The following is a 25,680-nucleotide window of genomic DNA, read 5'->3' on the forward strand; positions in this document are numbered from 1 at the left end:
ATAGAAAGCTGGGGATTGTTATAAAACAAACTGACCCTCGACCGGATCTGTCTGAAGTGTGCATTTCTGAAGCAGGATTAACTCTTTGATGATTAAACAGCACTTTGAAAGAAAATGTACAGTCAGGTAATACCTTGGGCAAACCAAACTGCGGATTTATTCAGCCAAACAGATGGAAGCTTCAAAGCTCTTGATCACAACACCTCCAGGTAGCTCAGCATTGTGTTTACCGCTGATTAAAAGTTGCATTGCCAGCTGCATCTTAGGCTAAGAAAATACACATATTCTTGGCAAAATTGAATATGCATTGCTGCTGCTGAGATATATTGTCTAATTAGTTAATGGCTAATTTGCAGTAGTATAATTCAGTTATTCAGGACTGTGGCAACCCAAGAACTGCAGCTGACATTTAAATGGGAACATGTATACATCCCAAACACTGAAAAATGAAATACAAATAAGAGACAGCGTATCATGACATTTAATGATATAAAGAGCGATATTTCAGTTTTCCATCTTCACAGAGAGTAATGCCCAAAGCCTTTGTTATCCCAACTAGATTAAATTTAGGCCATTAACTAGAAGGCTCTAAGATCCAGGACTGGAATAATTTTTCATGCTCCCAGTTTCCACAGCTGAGATATGCAAATGCTTCAGTCTACTTTGGTACAGAAATCATGCAAGTGAACATGAGCAGTAATCACAATCTTTTTTAAAAATGCAAATGTTATTTTCTGGATTGTGCTTGGAAGTCATAGTTTTATACCTGCTGTGTCATACACGTCTAGATGTTCTTGCAATGTCAACCCCTATTTTTGAATGGAGGGGTTTTGAAAGACCTAATGACTTTTGATCTCATTGCAAGGGGAAACATCAACAAACATAAACTACTTACTGAATGTCGGAACTTGTGCTTTCAACCATTTTGTGACACTTTTCATCTGACCCCGAAGAACTGGGACCAAGTTCTGCTGCCAGAGTTTTCTTGTTCAATCCAGACTGTGTTTCAATGGAACCCAACACTGGCATAGATTTGGATTCAGAAGAAGCCAATATTCCAATTGGATCTAAAACCCAAAGAATACAGCATCTGCATTATTAAATTACATTATTATACACTTATAGAGTGGCATTGTGCCAAAGCATTAATTAGTCCAGATCAATTTTGATCACTATATGCACCACTTTCTATTGAAGATTGTGCCACTTAAGAGACACACACACACACACACACACACACACACACACACACACACTTTTTCAAGGTTTTCTTCCCTGATGTATTATCTGGATGTGCTCACTTTGGAAAATAATTAGCATTTTATTTGTATGTACAACTGCTCTTGGAACAACGAATAAGGTTTTCTTATTTCCTATGAGTCTGAAATCATATTCCTGATGTACAAGCTTATATGATAACTATCCGTTATTGTTCCTATGATACACAGGTGTTAATTTACGAACCTATTGGAAAGAAAGCATATCGGTGGAAAGGATCACAATGGCTTTAGTGTCAGTGTCTGAACTTCAGAGCAGAAGGTTGCCTAGAATGGCTTTACTGAACAATGCTGGGGATGTTAGAGTGCAGCTCTTATGAGACCATAGATCAGCCAGGAAAGCAATCAGAGCTCACTCAATTAATGAGGGCTGAAATGTTAAAGGTTTCAAAAGGAAGGCAATTAGACCTTTGGAACAGCATTGAAGAGATAACATAATTCAGTTGCAGGATCAGAAAATATCTTGGTAACTTACTGCTATTATCTTGATCGGTTGTCACCTTCCTGAGCCGCAAAATTCTTTCTAATTCTGTTTCATTACTATCTGCCTCAAGGGATTTTAGGCTTCTTGAACTTGCAGATGTATTCATTGTTTCCTAAAATAAATCAGTAAAATGTTCGGCCATGTGACAGTCAACAGAAGATGCCATAACCATACATCAAAATTTGCTGGTAAGCATGTAATCCTGACTTGGTTACCAAAAATTCTTCACACATGGGGCTGCCCTTGAAGACTACATAAAAAGTCCAGTTGGCTCAGAATATAGTAGCCTGATTATTGCCTGGAACTGGTCACTTGGAACTTATCTCAACAGCATTAATGATAATAATAATAAATTCACTCCTTGTTTGTTTCTATGTACAATTCAAGCTGATGCTTTCAACCTACGAATGGCTTGGCACCAGGATATACTGTTGCATACTGGTGACACTTTGCCCCAGTTCTCCCAATGACCACCACCAGCAGCTTCATATAGACATCAAATAACACTGGAGACAAAATTGTGCAGTGTCCCCCAGAGATCAACTAACAGAGTGTTAAGGCACACTCACCTAATGCTACTTTCTGGAACCGACCCTGTAAGCAGAAGTGAAAGCACCATAAAACAGTGCCCTCAGCTGCTGACTCATAGAGACAGTCCAAGATGTTACAATGATCAATGGCATCAGAAGCCACCAACAGATTCAGCAGAATCATCAGGGTTACACACCCTTCTTCCTCTCTTGAAGGAGGTCTTCTATCAGGAATACAAAGGCTAATTCTAGTCTGAGCTCAGAGCTGGAATGGGTCAAGATAATCAGCTTCATCCAAGAGTACAGTGGTGCCTCGCAAGACGAAATTAATTCGTTCCGCAAGTTTTTTCTTCTTGCGAGTTTTTCGTCTTGCGAAGCACGGTTTCCCATAGGAATGCATTGAAAATCAATTAATGCGTTCCTAGGGAAACCGCCTTCAGACCAGGTCCGGGGACAGTCTGTCCCCGGGCCTCTTCTGAAGGCTGGGGGGGGGGGGAACAAGAGCTTTACTTCCCACTGCCAGCCTTCAGAAGGCTGTTCTGAAGGCTGGCGGTGGGAAGAAAAGCCCTTCTTCCCACCTCCCGCCCCGCAAGCTCCGGGGACAGGAGGGCTTTGCTGCCGACCGCCAGCATTTTAAAAGCCCCTGCTGTCCCGGGGCGATTTTAAAATGCTGGGGGTCGGGAGGGAACGCTTCGCTCCCGCCCGCCAGCATTTTAAGATCGCCCAGGGCAGCGGAGAAGTCTCCGCTGTCCTGGGAAGGCAGGCGGGGGGGGGGAGGAAAGACTTTTGCCCCCCGCTGGCCTTCAGAAGAGGTCCAGGACCTCTTCTGAAGGCCGGCTGTGGGCGAAAGTCTTTGCTCCCGACCGCCAGCAATTTAAAACAGGTCCCCGGAGATTTCCCTATGGGCTTTCGTCTTGCGAAGCAAGCCCATAGGGAAATTCGTCTTGCGAAGCGCCTCCAAAACAGTAAACCCTTTCGTCTTGCCGGTTTTCCGTCTTGCGAGGCATTCGTCTTGCGGGGTACCACTGTATCTGTAACTGAATACCTACCACCATCTCAATCACCTTGCCTAACAAAGGTCTATTGGTAATTGGGCAGCAGCTGGAATAAACCTCTGAGTCCAGGGTTGGTTTTTTTCAAGAATGACCATATCACTGCTTCCTTTAAGGAAGTAGGAACCACCCTATCACACAATGAAGTGTGATCTACCCAGTTAACCTTCCATGGCAGGCACAAACCAGCCAATGGGCATGTGTTGAGAGCATGTATTAAGCCACACAACTGCAGATTCTTCAAAGGGAAGAGTTAGTCTCCTTCCCCATGGAACTGGTGCAGGGCCAATACTAAACTGCATTTCCTAGCCTGCACATGTAAAACCTCAATTGTGCTCATGCTTCTCTTGACTATTGGGAAGAAAATGGAAAATGCAGCACATTAATTCTTAAAATTGGCACATCTTTCAAGTTTTCAGCAAAACAGCACTTAATTTGCAATGTTTCCTTCAATTAACTTAAATCCTGCATTTTGTTAGCATTCTGAATTTAACAGAGGAGGCATATTATTAACACGTAACTCCTTGGTATTGTGCTCATGCTACAGATCTAGTAGCAAAGGAAATAAAGTAAGGTGTTTTACATCAAGCTTGAAATGGAACAAATTAATATCACTTTGTTTACAACAATTATACGGAGACCTACACAAAATGCATAATTAGCACAGTAACAATATGCATATAAGGATTTAGCTTTACACCTCCCAACCTTATTTTTCCTGTCTCACTGTGCTAATGACTAGCCTGGCAAATGCACTAGAAGTTGGTTTTATCGAGTGTTCCTTTTACTTTTCATAGTGAAGCGATTTGCATGGAACCAGTTAGATCTATTAGACCAGGTACTAAGATTCAGCTGAAATTAGGCAGGCGTAAATCTGTCAATTTCAGTTTCTCATTTCCCCCAATCTTAAATTAGGTACTCCACATTTCCATATTACTTTGTGATTTTTTAAAAAGGTCTCCTCAGCATGTAAGTGCTGATTTCTCCTAATGTACGCATTTTTGCATGCAATTTCCCCTGATATAGTGCATTTTTAATGTTATTTTCACACATGTATGCATTATATACACATTTTACCCTAGTATATTAATTTTTATACCCATTGCTTGGCTGGTGAACTGCACTGTAAAATTTGGAGAAGCACAAAACTTGAATGATGGGCATGTTTCAATTCGTGAATTGTTTCAGAATGTGATAATTAGGTAGGTTCACCATTAAATGTCATTTGATCTGAATTTCTTCCCCATCCCTAGGTGAAATCTTTGGAATGTCACATGAGCTCGCATAATTAAGTAAGAAAAAGAAAACATAATTCTGAACATCTGTCTGCATCCATCCATCTTGTTTTCCTTGGGGCACTTTTCAGCAATGACACAAGGACACAAAGTATAATGCAAAGTTGTTGTTTTCTCTCTTTTTCTTACCAGAATTCCCTTTAACTCTTTCATTGCACTCTCAGAGGGTTTGGGTACTTCTGGCTGTAAGAAGAAGAAGAAGAAGAAGAAGAGTTTGGATTTGATATCCCGCCTTTCACTCCCCTTCAGGAGTCTCAAAGCGGCTAACATTCTCCTTTCCCTTCCTCCCCCACAACAAACACTCTGTGAGGTGAGTGGGGCTGAGAGACTTCACAGAAGTGTGACTGGCCCAAGGTCACCCAGCAGCTGCATGTGGAGGAGCGGAGAAACGAACCCAGTTTCCCAGATTACGTGACTACCATTCTTAACCACTACACCACACTGGCTCTCGAAATGAAAACAAAACACCCATCTAGGTAATGTGATTTTGCAGACATTGACTAAAGCACTTAACGTGTGCAAAAGAGGAAAACTGGAGGCAAGGATATTGGAAGAGGATATTTCTTTCACCACAAAGAAATACACTAGACTATGCTAGCTTCCCAGTAGGTGGGTTTCTGTTGCCTACTAGGAGGGAGTGGGGTGGGGTGGAAGGGAGGTTGGTGTGGTGCAAACATGCTGACAGGAGCACTGAACTGGCTCTGCTGGTGTGTTTGCACAATACTGACCTCCCCCCACCTCAGTAAGCAGCAGTGACCTACCTTGCAGGAAGCTAGCGCAGAAATTTGATCTCGCCCAGTGACTGCTTCTGAATGAAGTAATAGAAATCAGATGAACCTTAATACAGTGGTGCCCCACAAGACGAATGCCTCGCAAGACAAAAAACCCGCTAGACGAAAGGGTTTTCCGTTTTTTGATGCGCTTCTCAAGACAAATTTCCCTATGGGCTTGCTTCGCAAGACGAAAACATCTTGCGAGTCTTGCAATTTTTTCCGCTCCCACCCCTTTTTCTAAGCCGCTAAGCCGCTAATAGCCTTTCAGCCACTAAGCCGCTAAGCCTTTAATAGCCGCTAAACCGCTAATAGCGCTAATCCGCTAAGCCGCTAATAGGGTTGCTTCGCAAGACGAAAAAACCGCTAGACGAAGAGACTCGCGGAACGGAATGTTTTCGTCTTGCAAGGCACCACTGTAGTAGAAAATGGTTTGGGAAACTTTCAAAAAAGTTATTATTTTGCTATCTGCCTGGGTCATCTCCCCTTGAAGGGGAAAATAAATGAGTGTGGTCTTATAAATTACCGTATTTTTCGCTCTATAACACGCACCAGACTATAACACGCACAGAGTTTTTAGAGGAGGAAAACAAGGAAAAAAATATTCTAAACGAAATAGTGGATATATGATTTTTGTGGTTCATGCTGTGGCCACAGACATGTGATCTGACAGTGAGTTTGGAGTAGCTCAATGCTAAAATCCTGAGGATCCATGTGGATCCGTGCTTTGTAACCACGGAGGAGGAAGGGGAACCATGGATCCTCTGCTCACGACTGCAGCAGATCCACCCACAGGCATTCGCTCCATAACACGCACAGACATTTCCCCTTATTTTCTAGGAGGAAAAAAGTGAGTGTTATGGTGCAAAAAATACGGTAGTTATATAATGCTGCATTAACTCTGCAATCCAGGTTGGAGTGCCTCAGCGACTGTTACCCTCTTTTCCTTCTGCCCAACATAATCAACCCCATTCCTTCTGACAGATTATGGCAAGCTCTTGCTTTCACAGGCGTTAGCTAGGGGTCAGTTTGAAGAGATAGTTGGGAGAGTGAGCCTACCCCTCTGATTACTTTTTAGCAACCTACAGTTTATCTATCAATAGTCCAACAATATTTTGGGATTTAAGGTTGAAGCACACTGCACTAGAGGAGCTTCAGGACCCTTCTACTCTCCTGGAACAGAGCATGTATTTTATAATAACACAGTTATCCCCCTGGCATGTTTTACACGCAAGTTGTTAACAAACCTTTGTCTTAGAACGGTTGGTCTGATTAACAGGTCTAAGGTGAACCCCCTTTTTAATTCTATCCATCATTTCTTCAACAGCTTGTCTCTTCAGATCCGATACTTCTCCTGTTGCAAAACAACAAAAAACTCAAATTACTTTCTTTCAGGAGGTTCCTTCCTTTCATTGTAAATTGAGGAAAACAAAGAGCCAGAAAGAGCCTTCCTGACTCACTGCTTAAGAATATTGATTTCCAAACCGTACAACAGAAGTTATAAGGCTAGAATTAAGGATGGGATTTGGAAGGGAGATGGTTATTTTTTAATTATTATTTTAATATATTTCATATTACTTTGCCACTTTGCCAGCTCATATTAGGTGTTCATGCTACTACTCACTCAATGCTTTGACTTGTACCAAGTTAACCTGGAATTCTACTAGCAGTTTTTGATTTAGAAAAATAAGGTGGGTCCAAAAAATATACATCTCAAGTGTCAAATGCCAAGGTGAACAGGTGGCATCTTCAGCATTTACTGAAAGCTGTATAATGAAGGTGTCAGATACACCTCTGTGGGGAGGGAGTTCTACAGATTAGGGGCTGCCACAGTGAAGACTGTGGAGACGGTGGTTCAGAACCTGAAGACACACAGCTACTGCCCTAAATTGGCTCCCTGCTGCACACATTTGCCCTCCAACACACGGAAGGCCACGGGAGATGGGCACTGGGATATGGATGAAGCTAGTGTACACAACCCTGATCTCCTCCTCATTGCTTGAATGACTGAAAAGGGCTAAAAATGGCTCTTACAATTCAAGAACACAGGAGCATAATAGCCCTGCTGGATGACGCCAGTGGTCCATCTAGCCCAGGCATCCCCAAACTCAGCCCTCCAGATGTTTTGGGACTACAACTCCCATCACCCCTAGCTGACAGGACCAGTGGTCAGGGATAATGGGAATTGTAGTCCCAAAACACCTGGAGGGCCGAGTTTGGGGATGCCTGATCTAGCCCATCACCCAATTCTCACAGTGGCCAATCAGATTTCAGCAGGACCCGAGCACGGGAGCACTCTTCCCTCCTATGGTTTGCAGCAACTGGTATACAGAAGCATTACTACCTTGGATCATGTAGGCAGAGCATAGTCCTCATGGCTAGCAGCCATTGATAACCTTATCCTACATGAATTTGCCCAGTCCTGTTTTAAACCCATCCAAGATGGTGGCCATCACTACCTCTAACGCAAAAAGGTTCCATAGTTCCGATGATGCACTGTGTGAAGTGAAATGAAAAGCTCAGATAGCACCTTATTGAACTAGGAACAAGGTTCATTTTGCTGGGAGGAAAATGTGCTGTACCTGAGCCTTGCTGAGATGCCTTTTCTTTCTTCGCCATGCTGCTATTTGCATGAGACTTCTTACGAATCATTGACATCAGTGACCTTTCACAAAGTAAAGATGGAAGACAGTCACTCAAGCTTTCTCTTGAACCTGACACCTGCACTTTCAGAACCAACTTAGCCCGCTTAGTTGCCCGTAGTCCCGTTTGACAAGAAGACATAACAAACACATGTAGAATCGGGGCCTGTTCCTATGACATGCATTGTTCCTATGACATGCATTGTGGAAAGAGCATTAACCGACAAACAGCTAAGCTTTCTAATTGACATGAGTGTTCAAACACTTCTAGGCAGAGGCAGAAATGTCACACCTCCTTAAAAAAAAGATTTTAAAAATACAGAGAACATATTATTTGTTTCACGATTGCTGTTGACAAGGCATAGTGCAAAACACTCAAGATCTGAATATTAAAAGGTAACATGGCACCGTGACATGTGTGACAAAATAAAGCCTTCTCACACAATAAAAAATTGAAGGGTTAGGAACGTTAACATAACGCATTACACTCCAGAGAACAATGCCACCCAGCAGGGAGCCTCTATATTGTCCCCTCGTTTCGACAGTATGTATTTGCTGGAATAGGGCTACTGGTAAACAAACAAAATGAGAACAGAAAATAAAAACCCTCACATTATCTATGCTTTTGGTTCAATCTGCAAGGCATGATATTAATCTTAAACAGGCACTGCCAAGTCAATATTTGACCAAATATGAGAGGTTTGCTGTCATTCCTTCCTCCTTTCCTTTTACTTTAATACAAAAAGCTTTCAACATGCCTTAAAGGGGGGAATAGGAGGAGCTGTTGTTATTATTATGTGTCTGTACCTGGATGTCTTGAGCACCTTTTAAAATGCTAAATGGCAGGCAAATGAATAAATCAATCCAGTGATCTTTGAAACAGCCACCACAATTGCCTGCAATGTTTGGAGGATAAGCACATTTGAGAACGGCAAGAACTCTTCCAAAGCATAAAGGCTAACCTGCATGACAGGTTGCATGCTGATTAAATTGAAATTGACCAATTTTCATTCTCTGTGTTAAAAAGGATCAAAGTGTGCCCCAACCATATTTTATCCTTTGTGAAGTGTGCCAGTGACAATAGTGCAATGTCTATTACAAGTATAATGGACAGAAAGGATGCCTATCCCTGTCTCTCTTAAAAGGAAGCTAGATGCATTTATTTATCTATTTAAAATTATTTATTTTCCATTCTCCCTCCATGAGATCAGAGAAGTTGACAGTAAAACAAGAAAAATAACAACAAAAACACACCATAAAATATGAACAAATTGAGAAAAGAGTGAGGCCACAAAGTGGTGGGGCCACCACAGAAAAAGCCCTTTCACACACTATCAGCTTATGAATCACTGAAGAGGCAGTTGGAAGATCTCAATTCTTGGGCAGGATTGTACAAAACAAGTTGGTTTTTCAAGTACCGTGGTGAAAATATTTTTCCCCATCAAACACTTAATATCTTCTTTATTAGTATATAATACCAAGCTAGAATCAAACCCCTTTCCAACTTCAATCTCACTACCAGAAACCAGACAAGAGTTAAGGGTTAATTAAGTTTTACGATAATAGTTTAATCAGTGTGTCCAGCAGACTATCTGATGGAAATATAGCTACTATTATTAACTGTGCTCATCAAATGTAAGAAAGCATGCAAAAAAATCTTCCACAATCAGTTAACAATTTTAGATCTGGAATGTTTTAGGTTACACAAAAAATAATAAAAATAACTAATAATAACCCCCATCATTCTGCCTGGACACTGATGTCCAGCGCTGAGGGCCTTCTGGCGGTTCCCTCATTGTGAGAAGTGAAGTTACAGGGGACCAGGCAGAGGGCCTTCTCAGTAGTGGCGCCCACCCTGTGAAACACCCTCCCATCAGATGTCCAACAGATAAGCAACTATATGACTTTTAGAAGACATCTGAAGGCGGAGGGACATTTTAATGTTTGATGTTTTATTTGTTTTATTTGTTTTATATTTTTCTGGAAGCCACCCAGAGAGGCTGGGGCAACCCAGTCAGATGAGCAGCATATAAACAACAACAACAACAATTTTATTATTTACCGGTATATCCCACCCGTCTGGCTTGGTTTCCTTACAGCATATATAAAAACACAATAAAACATCAAACATTAAAAAACAGAATATCTTAAACAGACAATAAATAGCTTTATAATGATGATTTAAGATATCATTCATTCAGTTGTTGAAAACACGAACCTACAGTGTGCCTTCATCCAGGCTTTAGATCATGTGTGAATATTATTCTGCATTAAGCACTTCATAGATTTAAAACGGATTATACTCCTGCCTGGTTTTGGAATACCACAGAAAGGCTTTTAAGAGATACAGTACTGAGCACACTGGGAGCATGGCATGCAAAGAATCAACGGAGTAGCTGTTCTCGTCAAATAGACTTAAATTGCACTGGAAGTAAATAAAGCAGTTGGGTGAGTAAAAAGATTAAGCAAATCACATGAGGCAAAAGGAAGGTAGAAACAGGAGGCTTACAAAACAGGGCTATTTGGGAATTCATGTGACTGAATTGGATGCTTTATGGCAGGCTAGGTTTCCATTAAAACTGCACATATTTAAGTTACACATTGATACATGTATTGAAAACCACTCTTGTTCAGAAAGTTTGGAACAATAAATTGCAAGGAAGCATTCATCCTTACAATTTTTCCCCTATGTTATAATGTCTGTTCTTGCTGAATGCTAAGCACACGCAGCTAACAATTACTATGTTTTAATGGGTTTGGATTCATGCAATGTCCCAGGACCCCTGTAAACCACCTGCCATAATTTTGCTTTGAGACAAAGAGAATAACTCCAAACTTCTTAATGGCAGTGCATGGCTGATTCCTGAGATCACCTGCATATAGGCAGCGGGATATACTGCTAGTAGACTGGATGATTAATATAATTATAGCATTTTAGAGTTAGAAGGGACCTTGGAGATCATTTAATCCAGCTTCCTGTTATAACGCAGGATCCTTGAAAGATGGTTGCCCAGCCTCTGACCTCCAGCAAAGAGCTCACCAACTCCCAAAGCAGACAGGTATTAACAGCCTGATTGTCCTGCAGAATGGGTTATGCAACAGGTTAAATTTGTAGAAATTACATATGAACTGAGTATATATATTTGAAATTGGTTTCATCCAGTCACCCAACCTGTTTTCCTTCCTAGGAGGCAAAAGTGCATGCTTATCCTCAATATGCTTTTAATTAACTCCTAAAACAGGGGTTGGCAAGGTTTACCTTACCTGGGCCGGATCACTCCTGCGGAGATTGTGGGTCGGACCAGCGCAGCGCCGGAAATCGTGTCTGTGCATCTCTTTGATGCCAGAAATTGCTTCTGCACAAGCCCAGACACCGGAAAAAATCACGCCTGCGCAGAAGCGATTTTTGGCATCTGCGCATGCAAAAAAGCGATTTCTGAAGCTGCGGAAGAGACCTGTGTTGGGTTAGCGCAGCGTGCCAGGATTCGATGAGGGGGTGGCTCGGTTCTGGGGTGGCTCGTGGGCCTCCATGGGCTGCTTCTGGCCCATGGGCCACATGTTGCCAACCCCTGTCCTAAAATCATATACTTCTGACCAGGAGCAGCGGGCAGAGATCACGGCAATGCAGCTGTAGCACTGCTGCCACTTACCAGAAGGGAAAGGGAGAGGAGAGAGGTGGTGAGGAGCATGGCACTGTGAGGGCACACCTGTGGAGACAATCCGGTTCCCCCGCCACTCACCTGCACAGCTCTGACCTCCCTGCCACCTCAGTAAGTGGTTGCAGTGTCACTATCAGGAGGCCAGGGCTGTAATGCAACCCCTTCATCCTGGCCACTCAGACTTCTGTCTAAGCAAACAGTGTTAAGAATCAGTAAGTATATAATTTTACTTACCTTATTGGATTTGGAGGTGGAGGAGGAAGAGGAGGAGGAGGAGGAGGAGGAGGTGGTGGTGGTGGTGGTGGTGGTATAACATTTTCTGATTGGTGTATTCTTTTTTGAAGCTCTTCAACTGCACAGAAACAAAATTGAGTCCTCAGCTAAAATGCTCTTCTACCCGTGTGTATTTAAATGATGCATGAAGGGGGTTGGCAAAATAAAAAGAAAGTCCTATAAAATGCAAATGGATTAACAGCCCAGTGGACTATGTGAAACCCCAGATACAGCTTGTCAGAATCAATTAGGTACTGAGAGTCAGTAAGTAAGTATCCCATACAGAAATAATTTCACATTGTAAAAAAAAACAAAAAACAAAAAAAAAAACAAAAAACAAAAAACCTGCATTTTGGAGATTTTATTAAAATATCTAGGATGAAGATATCACTGCCTCTCTCTTCTATCACTGTCTGTTTTCTTATTATCTTAGTATTTTTGTGAGGAGAAAATGTCATCACGCTGCCATTTGTGTGGTCGTCAACAGGCGACCATGCAAACTGTATATAGCATGATAGCAAATGGACCAATAGCAAGAAAAGCAAGCAGACAACTCGACTGAGCAGGATGGCAGAGCAAGTCGATGAGTGAGCAGGCAGCCAGGTGGCCCAGGCAAGTCTTCCCTGTTTTACCACTGCCACCTGCCTGTTTGCTCAAATGTCCAGGCAGCCAAGTGGCTGGGTTCAGGCAGGCTTTCACACGCTCCCTGTCATTCTCTCTCTCTCTCTCTCTCTCTCTCTCTCTCTCTCTCTCTCTCTCATACACACACACACCACAGTTCACCCAAAACTCCCCCCCCCCACAGCTTGCGCCCAAATCCAAGAGCCCACTGTCATTTGCACTGGAAAGGGAAATGAGGAGGACAAAGTCTTTCCCTTCTTTGCCCTGCACTGCCACCCACTTCCTCCTGTAGGTGGGCTTGGTGAGCAACACAAGCAGGGACAGCAGTTCCTAGTGCTATTCTAATGAGGAAGCAAGAATTTTTTAATTGAAGTATGAGAGGAAATGTGATGGCTGTTGCCGTCATGTGCCAGACTTTTGCTCCTGAAGGTAAAGAAGCTGTCTGCTTAGTTTTCTTGGAGAAAACACCTCTCTGACCATAGCACTCCCTAAATATATAGTCTATGGTTTCCCTTTTGCATGTTCAATGTTTAATGGAGTGTTGGAGTAACAATTAGGAGGGATGAAAAGATCTACATCCAGGTCCTTTGCAAATAAAGGATCACTGAAGTCAAATGAAAACGTATGGATTCCATAGAAGCATCATTTCTCTCTTTTTTCTGAGTCCATGGGTCCAACTTAATAGTGTTCTTTTCGGCTGGTCTCTGTTGCTAAACTTGGAAGCTAAATCTAGGACACACAATTGCATGCTGGGAAAAGCAACCAGCTTTGGCTCTTAAAACTAAATGTTTTTGTACTGATAACTGGTTTTCTTTACTCGTATTTCATAATACGTAGCTCTGGTGGGCATGCTACCACTTTGAAATCCCTGAAGAATCATTAGTGGCTTCTTCCTTCTCACTTTTTGATACAGTAAACAACCATTATTTTTATCGTTCAGATAATAGCTGAATGTGGCAGCCATTAAAGGACGCCATCAAGTTGAAATGTAGTCAATACATATACTCAGGTAATTTATTTTGTGTCCTATAGTGGTCCCTGAGTGGGTTCCCTTGGTAATTTCCATAGGTTTTCCAGTCACTTTACAAGGCTGTGATTAATTTAACACACAACACTGTAAAACAGTTTTAGGACCTTGCACAAAGGCATTAGTATGTTTTTCTTTTGACATTTTCCATCCACGTAATCCAGCTGCTTTAGGATAGTTAAACAGTACTTCCCCTGCTGGTAACTGTATTTTGAATTTATTAAGAAATGGCAATCTTAGATAAAGAGTAGTAAATTACAGTTTTTAGCATTTAATAGGTACGATGCTGTAAGCTGGTCAGGCACCATCCTGGCAAATAAGTCTTTGGTAACAACTAAATTACAGTAGTTTATCCATACTGTATGCATTCTAAGTGGTTTTGTCAGTGCTCCTGATGTCTTGCTTTAGCCTATAAACTGGACAAATAATAGCCAGCAAGTCAGACGGTTTCTACAGTCAGATAGTGAGGGGTAAATGTTTTGCCTGATGTGCAGGGAATTAGCCACGCAGCTCCCATGGATTTTAGCCATTAACACCCATGGGAGTTGCAAAGCTAATTCCTTCTGCATAGCCTTCGACACAGCATTTACTTTTTAAAATGTCAGTCGCACAAGGGCACATAACGTGTTGTTGCTTCCCAACTCTCACTGCAAAGCGCTAAATCATTTCTTGGAATATACTAATAACTTCTGCAACTAGAATGTCGTGAGGATATTTTTTTTAATCCCTATGTGACTTTTGCATTTGGAAGAAAGAATACCAACTGAGTGAATACAAAAGGGTTAGACAAGGTGGTCGTGATGCAACTTACATCCTGCTGGTTTGAATGGAGAATAAGTGCAACTAGCTAAGGCTGCAATCCAAACTCACTCACCCCTGCCTGTGGAGCAACTACATCCACAATCCAGCCACTCACGGTGGCCACAGAGAAAGTGGTGGGAGGGCAACCAAGCCCTGCACAAGCTCCAGGCTGATGCACTGATAGGGTGCATAGCAAGTCCAGTGCTGGCCACAAGGACTGGAGGACTGGATCAAGATTCAGCCAATCCCTGGCTGGCTCAGCTCCTCACTGTCCTTAGAACACCCTGTTTGGGGACTTTCCAATGGCGGGGATACCACCAACAGGCCTCTACCCCTCAGCCAGGTGAAATGAGCAGTGGGATGCTTCCACTCAATCCAAAACACACACAGAGAGACAGCCTGCTTTCTTTTGTAAACATACATTACAAAACACATATTTATGAAGTTCTAGTCAATAATAAAGCTTGAAAACTCCAAGCACTGATTATCATGAAACAACATGGTTATGTCTTAACTGGAGTTCACATTTCTATCTGTTTTGCATCCATCATACTAAGATTGAATATGGTATCAAATTTATTCGATATTTTACCTGAATGCTTTAGGTTTTTTACTTTTTCTTCAGCACTCTGGTATTTTTCCTCTAATTCCTTTTTATCTTCTTCTAAAAGTTCTAGCTGCTGCTTAAGGGATTTGATTTCCTTATTCAAGACCTCATTAGCTAATTGTTCCTCCAGTTCTTCAACCTGTTATTGACAAATACAAAATTGCAATGAAAATCAACATCTTGTTTTGTCCCACTCACCAACTTAACGAAGAAGCACACCCAATCAAGTCAAGCTAATGATTCCCCAGAACCCAAAAAATTATCTGGCAGTAGAAAAACTGGGATCCTGACAATATGTAACAGGAATACTGCCGAACCTTGGATCCCAAACGCCTTGGTATTCGGATGTTTTGGCTCCTGAACAAACCCAGAAGTGAATGTTCCGTTTTGCTAATGTTCTTTGGAACACGAACGTCTGACAGGGCTTCCGATTGGCTGCAGGAGCTTCCTGCAGCCAATCAGAAGCTGTGCTTTGGTTTCCGAACGTTCTGGAAGTTGAACGGACTTCTGGAACGGATTCCATTCGACTTCTAAGGTACCACCATACTCTAAATGTTGTTATTCAAACCCAGTGCTTAATAGTTCAAGGTTTAAAAAACATGCTCAAAATGAGGAAGCATTTGTAGCATTTATGAATGTATTGGGTTGTTTGTTTGAAATCTGTTCTACTCCAGAATTTCCAAGTTTTATAATGCAATCCTAAGAGTGGTCATGGGAGAGTGGGATCCATGAGTGCATCCTAAGTCTTCCAAGGGCAGATCAATGGAGGAAGAGAACTGACAATTTTTTCTTCCATTTCACACCAGCTCCAGGCTTAGAGTAAACATTAATCATAGAGTAGACACATGGAACTCGATAGACTTGAGCAGGCACCCCCAAACTCAGCCCTCCAGAAGTTTTGGAACTACAACTCCCATCATCCCTAGTCCCAAAACATCTGGAGGGCTGAGTTTGGGGATGCCTGGACTTGAGAAACTTGAGTTCATCGATTTTAGCAGGTCTGTTCTTATTAGTATGACTTAGTTGGATATTACTCTGTTTTGAAGCTACAGCCTGAACTATTGTATACTCCACTCTTGTGGCTACAGCATTGGGCATAACTACTACTGAAAACCATGTCACAAGCCAGATTTTATACCTGCAGAATGGTTAATTTCCTGAGATGCCTGTCAGTTGCTTAAAATCAGAAAATCCATTCATCTAGCCCAATGTTGGCACAAGCAGTTAATCAAAATATATGAAGAACAGGACAAAAATCTCCCCCTTGGAGAGCCATGAAGATCTTATAATTTGGTTTGTATTCAACTAGAATGTTGTTTTGTCAATTATTATTTTACAAAACACTTCAATTCTGTAGTGCCTAAATGTTTTAAAGAGGATTTAAAAGAGGGGAGCGTACACCTTCTTACATGTTTTTTTTTTATCTCAAGCAATAAAACACTAATGTAAGTTATTAAATGGTTGCCTTTGTTAAATGTTATTATTTGCACACTCTTTCTTTAACCCCTGCTGTTTGCAATGGGTGAATTATAGAATAGTCAAGTTGAAGGGCTGAGACACGGTAAAATAAAGACCTCTCTGCCCCTGTACACAATTTGAACAAATTTGGAAAACAATCCTTTCCCAGAATCTGGGAATTACTCCCAATGTATAAATACACAAACATGTGTGCATTATGTTTTTGAAGCAATCGCTGCTTTCTTTTTACTATTCCTAAAAATTGGGGGAAATAACATGGCTTCAATTTTAACTATTATCCAAACAACTTAGTAATTGCTTCCAGTACTGTAGATTGCTAAAATCTCCACCAAATTCAAACCAATAGAAATCCAAATAATTCATCTCCAGAATATTCCAAATACTTCCGGTGCCATTTGTTCATGTGTGTATCACCTGCTTTGCATATGTAGCTTGTTAGCCTGCTTTCTTTCATTAGGACTTAAAAGACAATGGAACACATTTCCTGTTTATTTGAAGAGATGCCCAGAAGCTCCCTCCTCCTTTTAAAGGCCACAGTGTGGTGTCTCAGTGGCCTGTTTTGCTTGTTATGCTAAGCCAATCTCTGCCTTAGACAACTGTCTGAGCATGTGGGGCTTCTGGAAAAGAGCTCACGGCCCAGTTCTTTTTACTACTGCACTGTGCCAACCTGCATCAAAAATTGCTCTTAGTTACAGCACCTGATTAGTCTGGAGAGAGCTTAACTATGACTCTGGGTTTGGAGTATGCACTAAGGAAAACCTTTGACTTATGGTCCATCCATACTTGTCCAATGATTTCAAGTCACAGGTCCAAGACTTTCTTCTTTTTATCAGCCACTTTCCTTGGGAGAACCCGCTGTTTACTGCTAAATCGGAACAAACGTCAGCTGAGCTTTTGGTGGATTGTTCTGAGTCAGCAGGGAAAAATGGATTTCCCTGGGGAAAGCAATGGGACAAATAAAAGCACTTGGACCCATGACTTGAAATTACAGTACAAATGGTAGTGTGGATGGGTCCTTAGTTTGCTGCAGCAGCAGCAAAAAAAAAAAGGGGGGGGGAGCAGGGAGTTTACAAAACAATTACAAGCTCCTCTCTGGAGACCCAGGCATTCTCGTTAAGCCCAAGAATCACAGAATTGTAGATTTGGAAGGGACCCAAACGTCATCTAGTCCAACCCCCAGACAGTCCCGGTCTTCCAGCCCAAGAACGGCTGGCTGCGTTACCCCTATGGCTTAGCCCCTTTAGCACCCACTTTGGAAGGGTGGTCAGAACCTTCCCCCAATTACACTGTTAAAGCTTCACTGTGGAGTCCAGAATCTAACAATGTCTGGGTGCAGAAGGGGATGGATATTTCACGCTGGTTTAGACAACTTTTTAGTTGGACGACCACTTTTAGTGTTTCATATTTGTAATGTTTTATTGGCTTTTTAATGCATTTGAAATTTTATTATTATAAATTGCTTCAGGACCCCTCTGGATGTGTGAAGTGGTATGTCAATGGGATAACCTAAACTAAATTAAACCAACTTGATAACTTACAATCAGAAGTGGCTGGCAAGGCGGGTCAGAGCCACTACCCTAGCTTCCTGGCAGGTGGGTCACGGTTGCTTACTGGGAAGAAGAAACAGAGGAGTTGGGGAAAGGGAACTATGGTGCAAACACACTAGCAGGGGTGCTGGATTGCCTTAGTTCAGGCATCCCCAAACTCGGCCCTCCAGGTGATTTGGGACTACAGTTCCCATCATCCCTGACTACTGGTCCTGTTAGCTAGGGATAATGGGAGTTGTAGTCCCAAAACATCTGGAGGGCCGAGTTTGGGGATGCCTGGCTTAGTTGGTGTGTTTGCACTGCACTGACCTCCCCACTGCCTCACCTCTCCCCTTCTCCCTCCCATTAAGCAACAGTGGCCCAAAGCTCTGTCCCACTCAGTGAGCTACTTCTGCTTACTATATATTCTTCAGTTTGGGAAGACAGGCGTCAGAAACAAAGCACACCACAGTCTCTGGAAAGTACAGTGCTTACCTTTTGCTGGTGTTGCAGCCTCTCTTCCTCCAGTATTTGATTCAGCTTGGCATTTTCATCCAGAGCTTTCAAAAGCTGTTCGTCGGGGCCAGCATTTTGCAGGAGAAGCTGACTTTGCCGCTTCAGTGTTTTTTGTTCAATAAACATCTACCAAACATGACCAAATTGCAAATTAGATCATTTGCCCAGCATTTATTCAAACCTGGGTATATGGGAAATTGGTTATCTAGCATCCAGATGGAGCAGGCATCAGGAAAATCTACAAGCACACACCAGAATCTTGTCACCTCCTCTAACATTCAGGATCTCAGCAGGTCAATGCTAAGAGCAAATGACTGGACTGTACCCTAAAGTCTGCCCAGTCTTCTATTAGATTCGCTCCAAAGGAAAAAGGCATTATTTTACAATGGTAGAAAAGCTGGAAAAGATGTTTAGGTGATCAGGTATAGATAAATGAAGTTCAGATTACCGTAGATTCCGGCGTACTAGATGACTTTTGAACCCCGGAAAATCTTCTCCAAAGTCAGGGGTTGTCTTATACGCTGAGTATGAATAATAGAATCATAGAGTTGGAAGAGACCACAAGGGCCATCGAGTCCAACCCCCTGCCAAGCAGGAAACACCATCAGAGCACTCCTGACATATGGTTGTCAAGCCTCTGCTTAAAGACCTCCAAAGTAGGAGACTCTACCACACTCCTTGGCAGCAAATTCCACTGTCGAACAGCTCTTACTGTCAGGAAGTTCTTCCTAATGTTTAGGTGGAATCTTCTTTCTTGTAGTTTGGATCCATTGCTCCATGTCCGCTTCTCTGGAGCAGCAGAAAACAACCTTTCTCCCTCCTCTATGTGACATCCTTTTATATATTTGAACATGGCTATCATATCACCCCTTAACCTCCTCTTCTCCAGGCTAAACATGCCCAGCTCCCTTAGCCGTTCCTCATAAGGCATCGTTTCCAGGCCTTTGACCATTTTGGTTGCCCTCTGGACACGTTCCAGTTTGTCAGTGTCCTTCTTGAACTGTGGTGCCCAGAACTGGACACAGTACTCCAGGTGAGGTCTGACCAGAGCAGAATACAGTGGCACTATTACTTCCCTTGATCTAGATGCTACACTCCTATTGATGAGGCCCAGAATTGCATTGGCTTTTTTAGCTGCCGCGTCACACTGTTGGCTCATGTCAAGTTTGTGGTCAACCAAGACTCCTAGATCCTTTTCACATGTACTGCTCTCAAGCCAGGGGTCACCCATCTTGTATTTGTGCCTCTCATTTTTTTTGCCCAAGTGCAATACTTTACATTTCTCCCTGTTAAAATTCATCTTGTTTGTTTTGGCCCAGTTCTCTAATCTGTCAAGGTCGTTTTGAAGTGTGATGCTGTCCTCTGGGGTGTTAGCCACCCCTCCCAGTTTGGTGTCATCTGCAAATTTGATCAGGATGCCCTTGAGTCCATCATCCAAGTCGTTGATAAAGATGTTGAATAAGACCGGGCCCAAGACAGAACCCTGTGGCACCCCACTAGTCACTCTTCTCCAGGATGAAGAGGAACCATTGATGAGCACCCTTTGGGTTCGGTCAGTCAGCCAGTTACAAATCCACTGAGTGGTAGCATAGTCAAGACCGCAGGTTTTGGCAGGTGGCGGCGGCTGGCTTGGAATGGCGACGGGCAGAAGGGTGGTAGGAGCCGCCCCCCACCTCCATCCCTGGCCGCCTCCCGAAGCAGCAGCAACTGCGGCAGCCTCCCCTTCCCGCGGCGAGGTGGTGCGCAGCTTTGGCTGGGGCTTGCTCGCCCTGCCACCATGGGGACCGCCGGATTCCCAGAGGGAGAGAGGGAGGGAGCGAGTTCCACCCACCAAACGCCTCACCTCGGGCTGCTGCTGCTGCGACGGCAGAGGCAGCGGAGTGATGAGCACTCTGCCCCTGGCAGCACTTGGCGGGCGGCAGCAAAAGTTGGGGGGTCGTCTTATAAGCCCAGTCGCCTAATACGCCGGAATCTACAGTAGTTGGGGCATGTGCTGTACTGAAATATTATTTCAAATTAATCTTTTATATTTAAAAGATGGTGTCTCTCTATCTGAGCACTCATAACAAAATCCATAACAATTTCCTTTTGTTCCTTATGCTGAAGTTGCTTTCCTACTTCATTAAGACTCCTTCTTAATGAACAACAGATGTAAGACTAAGCCTGGTATCAGAGGGTGAGGGATTTTTTTTTTAAAAAAAATCTATATGAAAGACAATATTGCGTATTTCTGCATAAGGTAGGATTTTCTGTTTATGGAAAGAAAAAGTAAAGTAATTATTTAAAAATGACTAAGAAATTCATTTGTAGTGAAGCAAAAGCAGAAATGTGTTTTAGGATTGCTGTATTAGATACAGAATGCCACATTATTTCTTGTCCAAATTCCATGCTGTTTGTTTACCAGCACAGTAAATAACCACAGCATGGTGGCTGATAGATTCTTACTATCCCTTATTAACACGTCATTAAACAAAAATGGAAGCAAAATCAGTTATCTGGACACTTGCTTGTTTTTACAAACAGCCCATGCACCACTTGAACTGACTATATTTCCAAATCTACTGAAATATGATCAGTGCTCTCTACTCTTAACTTTGTGAATCGCCTGTTTGCAAATGAGGTAAAATATGGCCGAGTGGTAGATTTTGGCATTTATTGGCTTACGCCCTTCAACCTAACAGGTGTTTCAACATTGTCATGATGGATAGTGCTGATCACAGTTCCATAGACAAGGACCTACACTGAAACTAGTTCATGTGGAAAATGTAGTGAAAGAAATAAACACAGAAAGAACAGCGTTGTATGCCAGGTCGCCAGGTCATGTGACCAAGCTGAACGGGCTTAGGATGCAGCCTAAGTTCCTCTTTTCTGGTCCCGCCCCCAAGAACAACCCTTTTTTGGAATTTACACTGGCCTCAAGTCAGGCAGCTGTGGCTTACCTGGCTAAGCCAGAATGAGCAAGTTACACCGATGTATTTTCGGCTGAGTCACAATTGGGGACTTAATGACAGCTGAGACTAAAATTAGCTGATTGAGCAGGAGATCAACTGCATTCTAAGATTCTCAACCCAGCAGATCTTGCCATATGATTGGCCCCATAGTATGACAAATATTAGATTCCTTTACAATGGAATTCCTTGGCACTCTCCCTCCAATAAGCTGAATCTTCCATTATACTCTGCAGGTGACAGGTTTCAGATTCTAAGGCTAATGTATTTGTCCCCTGACCTCACCCAATTCCTGTATATGACAACTGAAGCTATGGGGTGTTACATTAATTATAGTCATATAGCAAGTCCCCTTGCTCCCACCCTTGGCGAACTAGGCTATACATAAGAATCTTTTCATAAGTGCAGGTTTTTCAATCCATTTAGAGACACGTCACATATTAATGGAAGAGTTATTACAAAATAACCCAAAGGCCATTAATGCATCTAAATGAGAGTTATTGTGGAGCTCGTCACTAAAAAAGCCCATTGATATCTCTGAATCAATGGCATGCAATCTCATGAGAGGAGCAACATTCTTATACATGGAGGTCATGGCTGTCGGAAATTATAAGCGTTTTCCTCTACTGTTGAGGGGGGTGGAGGAAGCAGATAACAGCATTTGACCTTTTGTATGCAAATGTTCAGTACTGGATTTTAAATACAATGTCTGCAAGTGTTGCACAATGACAAGGGCATCCTAAGTAACCAAGATAAGTAAAGGCACTGCACTTTAAAAATAACTGTATTATGCACATATTAAATTGTATATGGAACCTTTATTACTTACACATAGGCAGTAAAATTGAGCAAAATGATAGGCAGGTCAATGGAACTTTCCTAGCTCCCAACCCACATACACCCTCAGTGTTAGGCTGCACCAGATATCAGATATTTTCCCCCATTCTGTTGTTTTCCTCTATTTCTTTGCATTGCTTGTTTAAGAACGTCCCCGGGGGTTTTGCCAACCCCACATGCAGAATCAAATCTGAGACCTGCTGCATGTAAGCCATGTGCTCTACCACAGAGTTATGGCCCCTCCCTGAAGCAAAAGCTGAGTGCATTTTACAGATTAGGACCCCAACCCACAACCCAGAGAGCATATAGAATATACCACATAAAGCCCCAGCTTTACAGATAAGCCACATTCAATGCTGATAGATAAGCCACATGGGAAACTTCATAACTGGCCTCCAATTTAACACAATAATTTGCTTCCTGCAAGCCCTTCTGCATACCCAAAAGCATGCACTACACAAAAGGACACCAAAGTGTCACAGATGCACTCTAGTCCAATTCTGGGACTAGACACTCTTAAAATGAGCATAATAAACGTACACCCTTCTGCAGAGTGGAAAGAAGACAGTATTTATTTATAAATAAACAGAAGCCGCTATGGAGTAAATGGCCCTTTACTTCAGAAAACCTGTATCAAGCTAAAATATACAACTGGGTAGACATACAATCTATAAATACTAGAGTCTTATTACAGTTGTGGCATATATATGAACCTTGACAGATTGACTAGACGCATACATACAAATGGTCTTAACTGATTTTAATGTTGTATTCTTACATTAAAAAATAATAATTCTGTAAAATATTGACCATTATTGCAAAGGACAAATAATAATAACAAAAATTCCCCCAACTGATGGCCACTGTGTCTTGGCTTTTGTTTACTTATCAATACATCCCTCCCCGCACCTTATTCTAGACTGTTTGTGTGCTGCACATATTTAATGTCTGTGGCATATATAATCTTCATTTCTTACTTAGGTCATTTTTAAAAATCCATGTTTCAAAACCTGATTTGATCTGTAGATTCTGTTGGCCTACATACCTCCTGTGCAAAGGATTCTGCTCTCTGTCGCAGATCTTTCTCCAGTTCAAAGTTTACTTGCAGCTCTTCATATTCTTCTACTGCCAGTACAGACACTATTTAAAGCACAAAAAGACAAAACAAATCCAAACACACCACAACACATAACAACACACAAAGATGAACAACAAATTAGGAAGCAAAATAAAAGTGACCATCAGCTGCAAGCCATTGCAATTCACATACAAAGTGCATCAAATATATAAACTTCAAAATGACATGTTGTATCATGCCATGAAACAAGATTACACAAGATTTATGGTTGCATGCCACCATAAAAGCTTCAGCTGCAATACTGCATTGGTGGATAAATAATCCCAGAACTGTAGTGCAGTGGGGTGGAAGACTGGTTTCTGGGCAAATAGCTTCGCTTTGTTTTTCCCCAAAACAAAGATCTGTTGTTGTTATTTATTAGAAGTATTTATAATCTGCCTTTCACCCAAGCCAGATAAACACAATCTAAACCCAATCTAAACAAAATCTAAAACAGCATTGTGGGCTGGCCTCGCTCACCTGATTGGTAGCATCACTGCTGCTTATTGGAAGGTAGTTGGGGAGGGGCAAAAAGGCAGTAAGACAATAAGGAAAGGGTGTCCTAACCAGTTCCAGCTTTGGCCCAATGCAGGTCATTAGGACTGAGTTTTGCAGCTAGGCCTGATTCTTGGTTTGCAATATTCTGGCAGTACAGATCAGGTACAAATTCTGGCCGTGCCCAGCAAATCTCTTTTAAATCTTCCTCAGTCACAGCTTTCCTTATGAAATGCAAGTTGAAAATTGGTTGCCTCTTGGCAATTTCTAATTCATATTGCAAAAGGGCCTTTTCATGGTGCTTTGACTGTTTTGGCTTTGGCGAGGGAGTGCTTCCACGCACACAGTGGATTTACTGAGTATATAGAGTTTGAAATTCTATGCCATTATTCTGAAAACTGACTCTTAGAGCTGAAGTATGTTGCAAAATCAGGGCTTGTGAGCAGTCATTAAGAGATTTTGAAGAGTTGATTGTTACTACTTTCAAGTCCCGGTTGAGCTGTGTGGGCAGAACAATACCAAAGAGCCTGCACAATATCTGTGCACATTCTGGGCAATTTTAGCCAGCAGGCTTGCCCCCAATTTCATGAACCAGTGTTTTGCAATCAACTTGTGGGGCTGGGAGCTATGTATTGATAATGTTTAGTAATGGAGAAACCTGTTCTATAGGTAAGAACGTAAGAAGCGTCTGTTGGATCAGCCTTGCTCCCCTGATTCTGGCTTTTCTTTTATTTACTTACAATAATTTATAAACTAATTACTTTTTTAAAAAATCCTAAGCAGTGTACATAAAAAGAATATACAACAATTATAAATAATATTCAAATAGAACCAGGAAGATTTTTTTAAAAGAGTACACAAAACTAGATGATGTTTTCTGATTTGGACCTTGCTGCATCTATATAGGAGAGGAACTGCAGTAACAAGGCTCTCCAAATGGCAGTGCTGAGAAAGCAAACTGGAGGAGAAGATGACTATGAAGCAAACGTACATACTTCGGTTACATTTTTCCAACACCTTCTGATGCTTCTGAAGTTCAGCTGTCAAGACTGCATTTTCTTCCTTGACTTTATTTACCTGCGTAGTAGAGGGAGACATAGAATCATAGAAATGAAATGTTGGGAGGCACCACAGAGGTCATCTAGCTCAACCCCCTACAATACAGGAAATATTTTGCCTATCGTGGAGCTTGAACCCACAACCCTGAGATTAAGAGTCTCACGCTCTACTGACTGAGCATAAAACATAACAGAGATCATCAGGAAAACAAAAACACTTAATGATTTACATGGTATGAGACTTGGCTGTAACTCAACCAATATGCTAACACTGGTATTTCATTTAGGTATTGGCCTGTACAGAGTTCTTCCGTGTTCTTTTCTGCTCTTGCTGATGTGCCTGTAAGAAGTGACAAGCCCTTTTTGCTCATAATTTTTCTAGCTAACCGAGCAATCATAAGTTACTCTGACACACGCCTTGGTTTCAAAGGAATTTACTTTCTAATATGTTTGCTCAGCATACCAACCAAAGCTGCACAGAAACAGCTGGAATATCTTAAAATGCTTTACTGAATAATAACCGAGAGCTGAGAAGTGGCAATAAGTACTTCATACGCAGCAAGGAGATTTTAAAGCCCTTGTATACAAGGATGTAGAATCTTAGCTAGCAAGATCGCTTGTGGGAGATGGAGGGGGCAGGAGGCTAATAGACACACAGCTAAGTCT

At 42.1% G+C, this 25,680-nt stretch overlaps 1 protein-coding gene across 2 annotated transcripts in view; it reads right to left on the reverse strand.

The window, feature by feature from the left end:
* The window catches only part of SHTN1 (shootin 1), a 64,224-nt gene that overhangs the window by 9,353 nt on the left and 29,191 nt on the right, over nt 1-25,680 (reverse strand). For both annotated transcript variants that reach the window (XM_082222670.1, XM_082222671.1), the window contains exons 7-16: nt 24,952-25,033; nt 23,390-23,484; nt 18,539-18,685; nt 15,024-15,177; nt 11,944-12,061; nt 7,991-8,073; nt 6,656-6,762; nt 4,768-4,821; nt 1,753-1,873; nt 896-1,067 (exon numbers count right to left, since the gene is read on the reverse strand). In XM_082222670.1, the coding sequence (XP_082078796.1) occupies nt 896-1,067; nt 1,753-1,873; nt 4,768-4,821; nt 6,656-6,762; nt 7,991-8,073; nt 11,944-12,061; nt 15,024-15,177; nt 18,539-18,685; nt 23,390-23,484; nt 24,952-25,033 (1,133 nt within the window). The remainder of the gene's footprint in view (nt 1-895; nt 1,068-1,752; nt 1,874-4,767; nt 4,822-6,655; nt 6,763-7,990; nt 8,074-11,943; nt 12,062-15,023; nt 15,178-18,538; nt 18,686-23,389; nt 23,485-24,951; nt 25,034-25,680) is intronic.

Source organism: Podarcis vaucheri (assembly GCF_965113315.1).
Source record: "Podarcis vaucheri genome assembly, chromosome: 5".
Lineage (NCBI taxonomy): Eukaryota > Metazoa > Chordata > Lepidosauria > Squamata > Lacertidae > Podarcis > Podarcis vaucheri.